This window comes from Phaethon lepturus, unplaced genomic scaffold (genome assembly GCF_000687285.1).
Source record: "Phaethon lepturus isolate BGI_N335 unplaced genomic scaffold, ASM68728v1 Scaffold46957, whole genome shotgun sequence".
In the NCBI taxonomy this organism is placed as follows: domain Eukaryota; kingdom Metazoa; phylum Chordata; class Aves; order Phaethontiformes; family Phaethontidae; genus Phaethon; species Phaethon lepturus.
The window spans coordinates 7,948-19,016 of NW_010551987.1; the positions used below are offsets into that span (position 1 = coordinate 7,948).

Below are 11,069 nucleotides of genomic sequence, written 5' to 3' on the forward strand. Positions count from 1 at the left end.
CTCAGTTCTTGACCTATCAGTTAAAAAGGAAGCAGGTACGTAACTAAATCTTGAATTCATTTTGATTAAGGGAACACTCGAGAATGACATCAAGCAAGAACTAAATAAACAAGTAATCCCATTTAAACTGTACAGTTTACCCCAAATTATTGAAACTTGAAGTCCAGTTCTGTGTAATAGCATGCATGTACATGCCACATCAGGAATAAGGTCAGTTTGACATATTTTAAAAATAAAGACCACCAGCAAGATTAATACTAAAATGCATATTAACTTGTTTTATTGAGGCACAACAAGGCATTGTCAATAGCCCATACTTGAGGCAATCAATAGTGTAGTAAGCTGGACATTAATACAGTTTAGGGTAAGTGCAAACAATATACATTCACAGCTTTACTAGCAAGGCTACATCACAACTGATAAAGTGCCAAATTAGTGCTGATTCAGTACCCCAACTCCATGATTTCACCTTGCACAACAGGACCATCATTTCCCCCAATAATGGAACCACATAATCTTCTACAAAGTCAGTAGTAAGTGCAAAGCTAGTCCCACCCCCCTCCACCAAGGTGTTCGGAGCAGCTCTTTTGTAAACATCGCACTGGATTTTAGTCCTGATAAAGGAGGTATCCCGAAAAGGTGGAGTATTTCCAGCTACTTCCATAGATGGCTCCCCGATGCAGACGCAACCAGATCTGATCTCCCTGGAACAGCTGCAGGACTGCATGGTTACTAGCTGTTTCATGATCAGGAGCCCCATCATTTGCATATGCTGACACTAGGACCTCTTCATTCTTCATGAGATTCACATACAGGGGAACATTTACAGCCAGTTTCAGCATGTGGAAGATGAAGACATATGTGCCATTCACTGGACAATTGAATCTACCAAGCTGGATATCAAAAGTTTCTCCAAGGTTGTTCAGCAACAGATCAAACACAATTGGCTGGTCTAGAGTTCCAGGGGCCAAGTTAGATGTTCTAGCAGCAGAGAAGGCAACTCTCATCTGCTGTGGGAGGGGGTAGACGTGCACTGGTAGTATGGTGGCAGCCTGGCTTGTCACTGGCATATCAACAGGGGTGATGCTGCGGGAGTCTCCCTGCCCAGAGTCCCCACTGTTAAAGGTTTCGTTGTCTCGTTCTGGACTGCTCACCTGAGAGGAATCACTCCACCCTGCTGTTAAAGATCATTAGCAATGATAAGTAAGTATCGTAACAGAAGGATACCCTTAAACCTGTGGGTATAACCTTAAGTAGCAAGTGTACAGGCTTTGCAACAGATTTGTTTCTCAGCTACAGAAGTTGTCAAAGGTCCCCAGTGAGAACAGAACTTTGAAGCTGGCTTATATTCACCACACTTGCAGCATTCAGCAAGACTGATCATAATTTAACTATGAACAATGACTTCTCACTTTTTAGAATCGGGCAGCCTACAATAGTTTTAGCTTTAGTATTTGCCACAGACATATTACCATGAAAGCATGTGCTAACTTGCTAGTTGAGATAAAATGTAATTTCTAAAAAAATGCCAATATTATTGAAAGCCAAGTAGTCATTTAGTCACCTTCAAGGCCTGAAATTCCACTTCAAGCTACCTCAATACTGTTCTTCTGGAGTTGCAGCCTTCATAGGTCACATCAACTTATGATGCTAGAATATTCTAAGTCTGAACAATTAGAATGGCTTAAGCGTTCTGCACCCTACTCCCAAGTGAAGTGGTTTCTTTTCAAATATACAAATTAAAAGGTTCTAGAACATTAATAGAGCTGAGAAATTTAAAGCAGTCATGCTCAAGTTGCAAGCTATCATTATTTCCACTGGAAAGGAACACCTTAAGATATCCATAAAACTAAGGAAAGTTGCTACAACTTAATGCTAATAAGTATTTTTGTCAACTGCTACCTCACCACAATCTCATTTCTTTTAATACTGTCCTGAAGTATGTTCTATGAGTCCTCCCATCTCAGACTGGGATGACTTGCTTTCTCATAAAAGTTTCCATGATGTGTCATAAATTTCCCTTTGCTCTTCGAAGTAGTGATCTATAGTTACTATTCATCTCACTTTTCACCTATAGCACTGTAAGTCCAGCTTTTCCAGCACATAGAAAAGGATTAAATCATCTTGTTTACAACTCTTCAAAATGCATACTGTTCATACTGGGATTGAAAAAGCTAGTCTTGTGTATTTCCTTAGGTTCTGTACTCCAGCATGGAAATACAAATTAAAGTTGTATTCCCAAAACTTTTCATAGAAAAGGTTATTTTACAAAGTTTCTGGGATCCGATAGCTTATCCAGGATCAGAGACCATGCAATTAAGAGAACAACCTAAGTGCAACATCAGAACCACCCTGTGTTTCCCTAGTCAGTTCACTTGTGAAGAAAGTTCAGTAAGGTGCCATTGTGTTAGAACTTTGACATGTAAAGACACAGAATTGAGAGGCAACATTAAATCTGCTGCTATGCAATGCCGACTGTTTAAGAACAGTACTTAACCTTTCATCTACCTTGGTTAATTTATATTAAGCTTGATCTGTTTGATCCATGATAGTACACTATTTTTCCTCACTGTTCACAGTAACACTCCACTTCAGCATCTGCTATGCTGAAGTACATACATGTACCACTGGGAACCTGATGTTAGCCTTACCTCTTGAATTTGCTCGAGGACCACTAGTTATCCCACCTCGTTTATAGCACTGCTGGTAGTTAACATCCTAAAAAGAACCTAAGTATTAGTAAGATTGCTATAAGCAAATCTGAGAACAAATGGGACTACCAATATATAGTATTTTTTCATTCGCACAATTAATTCAAGCTTTAGAATAGACAATGGAGTTCAGAATTAACATCTAGATAAACAGCCTTCTTTAGGGAAAATTAGCTCAAGTTTCATACAAGCTATTGTAAAAGCAATTTCAATGCCAGTTCTAGCAAGTTCACTTCTGAACTATACATTCAGTTAAGTTCAAGTATTACCTTAAATCTCAGGTCTGTTACAAGTCTGAATCTGTACATAAGAATGTATTTTATTTCAAAGCTGAAGACCTTCCTCTCACCAGGAACCTTGGGATTCTTACATATTGTTTTTGCAGGTTTTTTTGCCTAACCACATTCCCAGTAACCCATTTAAGAGTTCATTACTTTATACTACAGGGGCATTGAGGACTAACTTTAAAATCCATAGTAAAAATGGAACTCATTATGCTATATCTTATTTGCCATCTGTTTGCATTTTAGAGATTCCTTTCAGACTAAAATCAACCTGTCATACAGAGAGGTTATCTGTCTGAACTGACTTCCTATTTCAACTGCTGTCTACTGTTCCAAAAAAGGGTTTAATCTAGGAAACAAAACTAAGTTCTAGCTTGTAAAGAATAGTGCACCTGTTAGGATAATGAAAAGCTACAGCATTAGAAGACTTCTCCCATACAGTGCTCAAAAGAAGGCTACTGGAAACAAAGTCAATGCTTACCCTCTGAGAATATGGCATTCCAGCATAATCTCTACCAGGGAACTGCAGCTGGCCATAGTTGCCATTAGTTATTGAAGGTGAGCCTCTGTAAGCATCAAAACCTGTTTAAATATTGAATAATCAATCTTATTATTCATGGTTTGGCTTACAAGTACAAGTCCAGAATACAACTAGCACTCCCTTTTGGCAATCATGTGTATTGTATTATGAATTACAGGCCTATTCCTTATGTCAGACATTTCATTAGCTACACTAACTACACAATATATGTATCAAAATTACATGTTTATAAATATTAACATCAGACCTGTTTGAAACAATTGCCTGTTTGATACTAATGGGACTTTACAGAACAGCCAAAAAACTTGCTAGATGCAGAAATAGAATTTAGCAGAATTAAGAAATGCTTTCTTTTGCTATTACAGACGCTTAGCTATGACTGTTATACCTTTAAGTACTGTAATAGTGTAATAGCTAAAGGTGTTAAATAGCTACCAACACTTAACTGCTGCAAAGTTAGAACTACGTAACTCATTTTCTGGCACATGTTCCTACAAGTTATTGAGCAGTCTCAGCCCAGTAATCGAAACAACTTCTATCACAGACTAAGTGCCCTTCTACTTCAAAGTCAAATAGGCCACAACTATCAACAACCTTAGGCTGGTAACTGATGAGAATCATCTGAAACTTTCCATAGTACTTCAGCCAGCAGCAGAATAGCAACTGATCTACAGAAACCAATCAATCATTCTCTTAAAACTCTTCAGTTTGTTATTAATCCAGAAGGGCTCTCCACTACTGGCAACCTCTCTCCCCATGCCAGTTTCTGCTGGGAACATTGAAGCCAGCAGTGTTAAGCAAAGAGTATCTTGTTTTGGGCAAATATGGCAAGTGACATCTGAATAGAAAATAGCTGCCCAGAGTGTTAGCAAGATGGATGCCAAGAGAAAGAATAAAGGGGGTAAAAGGTTCAGAAGGATAAATAAAATAGCAAGTAGAAAAGTCTATACAATTAAGTAATTTTATAACTTATTAGTCAAAGTTTGTTTTCATCATTCAAAAGGCTATGAAATTGCTCTGCCAGTTCACCTGACACCCACATACAAGGGCTACAGATAAGAGTCAGAATGAACTTGCTTAAATTCTACAAAGGAAGACCCCATTCTCTGCACATTACTCAGTCTTGTTTTAAGAAGTTTCACATATAGAACCTAAATTTAATACCACATTGTCTTAATCTTCTAGTGTTAACTACATTAGATTTTTTGATTTTTAAGGTGGTAGTAAATACAGTCATACCTTTGTATGCACCAGGGGAACGATATGAATTAGCCAGTGACCTTCCACCTCTAGCAGATCCTCTGACAGACCCACGACTGTTAAGGTAAGGCTGAGGGGGCCTGGGAATAACATTGGTCTGTGCTGGATAAAAGGCAAGGCTACCATTGCTAACAGGAACGGCTCCATCAGGTTGATAATTCACTGCTTAAAACAGAAGGCACAGATGAATTCAAAGCTTTTAACTGTAATAAGTTACCACACCTAGAAGCAAGGGCAGCATTAGGAAGTTCAAAGACCGATTAAGCTGCTCTGAATATTCTGTTCTTCCTCCCCTTCATTAATGTAAATAAGTAGGGATCTTCCCCTTTGTTCTGCAGAGTGTAATGCTTGTTAAAATATACTGTAGAGAGCCCAGGCTATCAGTGTAGGCCTCTAATGCATTCAACAATATTCAGTTTGCATAGCTCAGAACAAGCTTGCTAGCAGCATCAAGAAAATAACAAAGCTAGAATAAAATCTAACACCCAATTAAGAATTTTCACTTAGAACCAACACTGTTCTACTAGCAAGACCTCAGTGGTCTATCTGATGAACTAGGTCACATCCTTCAAATTATGAGAAACTCAAGGCTTATCTAGATAGCAATAAGACACCTGTGAAAAGCTAGATATTTGGGTTCAGTCTCTTCAACAGACATTCTTACCACATGTTATTATGCTGTTCAACCCCAAGCAACAGGTTTAGCAGTATTCAACAATGCTTTTCACTCACAGGGTCGTTGAGTTGGTTTTAAATACAGACCTTGCAACCATGAATGTTTCTGCAGGACCATGCTTTACCTCAATACAAAAAGCTTAAAACTGATCCAGAGTGACAATCTAAACCCCTTTTTGAAGTCTGTGCAGAGCCACTGCACAAGATTAGTAAAAAACCATGACATTCCATCAAAAAAACTGTACATAAGGCTGATCACCTACAGTCTCAGTGATGAGAAGCAACATTCAAGCTACATATACACTGTCCTGACTGCTATACTTCTATTGTTCTTTGGAGCTCACAATCTTCATGTGTCTCACTGACTTCACAGTATCAGTCTATCTCTAGTATAATTCCTAAGAGGAGACCTCTCTGGCAGAAACAGTAATTTTAAGTGACCTTGAGTCACTTGATTAGGTATAGTCTTATAAATCCAGATTCCTAACTGTCAGCTTCCTTTCATTCTAGAATTAATTTCAGGCAAATTTAGGGGCTAGTTTCATTTCCAATTCTTAGTGTCAGCTATATAAATTCACCTGGTACAGCATCTTAATGTCAAGCAGGTAAGTTTTGTGTTGAATAAGGCAGCTCAAGATCCCACTTAATCAGAAGTTTAGAATTCTTCAGGTCAGACAGACTTAACCAGCTAATAAAGTCAGCCTTCATAAGGAGTCGAGCTACATAAACAGAAGTAAAAAGTGGATTATCTTCTGCTGCAGAGTAGGCTATCATCAGCTTGCACCTGTTTCAGGCTAGAAGCATATGCATGAACAGTTCCTGCAGCTCAGCTGATTCTGAATACACCACTAAATTACAATACTTGTAACTGAGGCCTCCTAGTTAGGAAACTAGCCTTCCTAGGTACAAACACTAAATTTAGAGCCTAGTTAGGAACAACATGGATCTCCGCTATAGAAAGCTAGGATTTCAACATCAAGATACAGCTGGAGTGATAAGTAGGGGTGGCAGACATGACCTGTCAGTAACATCTAGAATGCTTACCTCTACAACAAGCTGTAATATACACCTGAAGATTTTGGTAAGCACTAGTACAGTCAAGATCAGCCATGTATTTTACATTAATTATATTGTGAGCTAAAAGTTCAAAGACAAGACACCAGCCCATTCTTAAAACAAGAAAATTCTAAATCCTAAATAGTTCTCAAATGACATTTAGTCTTGTGCCAGTAGCACAAAATACTTATCACTTCGGGTAATCCACCTCAGCAGTAAAAGCTCATCCCACCTTTCTTATTAAGCATTCAGCAACTCCCAGCACTACAGCCAACACTAGTGTTTATTACCAGAAACTAAATTAATGGTTCCAAATAAGGATATTTCATCACTGCTTCAATTCCAAGCAGCACTGTATACTTGTACTTCCAGCACATAGGTGACACTGTCTGTGCAACTGGCATAGAAACTAGTTTAAGCAGCCTTTCATCCTGCTAGCAGTTTTGAAATTAATTTTACATACCATACCATCAACTAGATTAGAGCTCATGTAACCTTAATATGCAACAGTGGTTAAGAATTCACTGAGTTAGAAGAACCTGAATATAGTCACAGCACACATTAATGAAATAAAATACTACTACAACCTGAAGAACTTTAAAGACTACTTGAAACTGAGACAAGTACAAGTTCTCACCTGAAGATAGAGATTCTTGTGAAAGAGAGGTTTGTTCTGCAACATGAGAAGATTGCAGCTGGCTTTGAGGGGGAGTCTGTGTACTTGCTGTAGAGAAACTCTGGTTATAGCCTGCCGGATATGAAGAATCCTCTTTAATTTCCTGGTCTTTACGTGGAGGCAGTGGTGCATTCACTTTAAATACCTACAACATATTAAGACAAACACTTAACACTACCAGCTAAAGTCTCTGCCTAATGCCACTACCCTGCTATGCTGTGGTTTAAATCCATACATGTAGATCAGTTCCTAGAACACCAACTGTTTCTTAGAATCAAGGACATTGTATTTCAACCCATCTTTTCCCACCTCAGTAAGCTTCTAGAACCTACTCCTAATTATGTAGCTTGACTGACCATAGCTACCATGTTTGATTACAAGAACAGCTACCATACAGTAAGCTATTTTGCTTCTATGGGAAGTCAGCTGTTGGATTGACTTTACTACCTGTCCTAAAGCTTTTGACCTGAAGCTGTGACAGCCTATACAGAGATGAAATAGTCATGTATGGGAAGAATTTGGGTCTTTATACACATCTTGGAATCTGGTGCAACATTATTATCCACTCAGATACATTCTGTATTAGACAGCCTTCACCCCTTTGATAAATTGAGCCTCAACTTTCCTATTCTTGTTTTAAGTTCCTTCAGAATAAATATGTAACTTGAGTAACAGAGTCTTGTAATTCAAATTTTAATGTGACAGCCTGGGCAGTAGGGTCGTGTATGCATATTACAGTTGATGAAATCTAATCAACCAGTTCAGTCACTCTAATGTCTGTATTGCTTTATAACCAATAACCCAAAATTACCAGAACTGATGCTGTCAAGTGACAACTAGTATCAAGATCAAACAGGACAGAAGTCTATTTTGAGTAAAAGGATCTAAATTTCATATAAAGAGCCATCAGCAGCACTGATACTGAGTCTAGAAGTGCATCTAACCATTTTCCAAGACTATTAACTGTCTGAAGGCAAACCAGGGCAAGACTAACTACAGCTAGATGCAAGGAATGGCTTCACAGCATGACAGTTCTTGTCATTTGCAAAAGCCTCTATAATTAAAGTGGGAAATGAATACTTTTTCCAGGGTTGAGAAACCAAGTACTGCCTCTAAGAGGGAGCCAGCACAGAAAGCCCTCATGATACTGAAGTGTTGAGTATAAATCTTGAACCATTATAAAATAACACTTTTTTTTTACTTTACCAGGTAAAGTGATCCAAAGCAATCCTCCTTCTAAAAGAAATTTGAGAATGCTGTGCAGTCAGGCTGTCAATACCTATACCCTGGAGTATTTGTAGCAAGCGGTCTACTTTTTCTTACAGTGAGGGTTACAGGTGGCATTCTAATAAGAGAACTTGAGCTACAGGTAGGATCTGCCTTTAAGCTTCCATAAGCACAACAGCAGCAATAGGGTCTTCGGATATCTCTGAGGACATGTAATCAGATGCTTCCTTTACTGCCACTGTATTACCACGGTCTGGCAAGGAACCATCTGACTCCTGGGTATCTACTGAAATCCAATGGCTGTGTTTTTCTGGCAGCAATGAAAAATCTAAGCAAGGTAGGGAAAAAAACCCTGCACCATGAAGTTAAAGACTGCCATTGCTACAAGAAGAATTAGCATCCTAGCAATTTAGTGACAGATGTTTGCCAGTTTGGCCCAGAAATCCCAAGAGAGAAATTTTGAACATTTAAAATCTGAAAACACCACAGCATTAATTCAAGTGAACTTTCATTGGTAGCATTTTGATCAAAAGCACTCTGAAAACAGACACTAGGTTCAGATACAATTAGGATGACTGAGACTAAGACTCTATATCATGACAGATGTTTATCTTATAGACCAGGTTCCCAAAAATACTCTGGAATCCTTGATCATAGCATGCTGCTATTTTTCCACTTTCATAAAAGTCACCACCTAGCCACTTAGCATAATTCAAATAGATGAAGCTTAGAAAGAACCACCTCCCTACCACCACTTGCCTTATTTATAATGTATATCAAAATTCTATACCTCTGAGGAAGGTTGTACTTGAACCTTGTCTACAATTACAGAAAACCAAAGGAGAAAGTCATCATAGTGATTTATTGCAGACCACACCAGGATGTCATAGATGTTTTAGTGGTAAATTCCTGTGCTTTGAGAGGCTGAGCTACTTTCTTCCACCAAATCCTAGTACATATGACTCAATACTGAAAGATGCAGATTGTCCAGCAAGTTGTGGAACTGCACTGGTACATCTGTTCAAATGGAGAACGCTTTTGGAGAATCTCAATGATCTTTAAATGAAGGTTTCTAGCATCTTCTGAAGAAGGTATCAGGAGTAGGTAGGTCCAAGTACAGGGAAGGGAACATTAACAACTAAATGGAGACCCTTCCTCCAAGTGCCTCTAAGCTTGCACTGCAGATTACTAGACAATAGCAATCTTAGTAACGCTAGAGAACGTTAGTAATGATGTATGGCCTGAAAAAGTAGTATCTGTTTGCAAGAAACACCACTTATAGTCTGTGTGGACTATTCCCTAGACCTCTACATGGACTACTTGTTAGCAAGATAAAGAATGGTGTAGCTCATTATCCTATCAATGACAACTCTTCCATGATTCCAGTAGACTGAGTTTTACCCCACTAAAGCAAGCAGTTTAAAAAGCAGCAAGACAGGTTCCAGCTTCAGAAAGCTTAGTCCTAACAGCTATATACTTCAGGATTCCCTCTCTCCTCCGCAGTCTTTATTTGAAATCCATGCATAATAATAGTTTAATTACAGCCAATTTACCTTGGGGCACAGCTGTAAATCTGTTGATTTCAGGTCTGAATTCTCTTAGTTCCTTGAGGCTATTAAGACATCCCAGTATTACATTTTAGGACTATACAGAGCAAAACCAGGATCTATGTTCTTAGATGAACTGTTTTAAGTTCTGACAGCATTGGAGGAGAGTTCTAGTCTATGTTTTTAAGATTAAAACATCTAAATGATTTATCAAGTTCTGTACTACATCCAGGGGAGCCAGTTCCCCAGTATTAGGACTAAGTTACTAGCATTATTGCAATTCTTCTGTGGCCTCAAGTTGCATACTTACTGTCTGCATAGCCTGAAAGGGAGCTGCTGTTATTGTGACAGAACTGCTACTTGCTGGAGGAGACTGAAAGCTTTGCGCTGGTGGTACTGGTGACATAGAGGTGCTTGAAGTAGGCAATGGTGACTGTGACTCACTTGGGAGAGGAATAGTTGCCTGAGGGAAGAACAAATGTAATGAAAGGTCACTTGATAGTTATCAGGCAGTAACAGAAGCAGCTAATTTGTTCTAAAGCCTAGACTGACAAAAGTCAGCAGTTTCTACAGGATGACATTTGGACATAGTAGAGCTACAAAATAGCTTTTGCTTACAATTTCAAATCTTGCTGTGCATTCTCAGCAAACAGTACTTCTATTGCAGTCTCTGCTGATTCAGTGAAATGTGCGCCTATGAGCTACTATACATACCAATCATAATAATTTTACTATGAAGAGACACTAGGTATTTTTTCCCACCACTAAGGAAACATAGAATGCCTTCTGTTCTGTTTATTGGAAAATGATTCTCTGGCTGATATTAAAAGCAACTTTTCCAAAGGAACTCAGGAAGTTTAGGAGGGTTAATTTTTTTCCCCTCCCAACTTAATCAATTATGTTTCAGATTAGAAACAATACTGAATTGTCCAGACAAAGTATTAAGCAGCATTAAGTCATTTTGTGGTCTGCACAGATGAGAAGTGTTGATTTAGAATACCAATATTTATAGGAATCAGTAGTGAAAAGGAATGTAAGGGTCTAGACACATTTCAGCAAATATATTTACCTTATATTTTATATATATATAAA

General features: G+C 38.4%; 1 protein-coding gene across 1 annotated transcript; it reads right to left on the reverse strand.

The window, feature by feature from the left end:
- Positions 1–257: 257 nt before the first annotated feature.
- On the reverse strand, positions 258–10,440 carry CAPRIN2 (caprin family member 2; the record flags this gene model as incomplete). Its single annotated transcript, XM_010291087.1, has 6 exons — positions 258–1,177; positions 2,652–2,718; positions 3,477–3,577; positions 4,776–4,961; positions 7,165–7,348; positions 10,288–10,440. Coding segments are annotated over 6 exons (1,260 nt in total), but the record flags the coding sequence as incomplete, so codon positions are not given.
- Between the last annotated feature and the right edge of the window lie 629 nt (positions 10,441–11,069).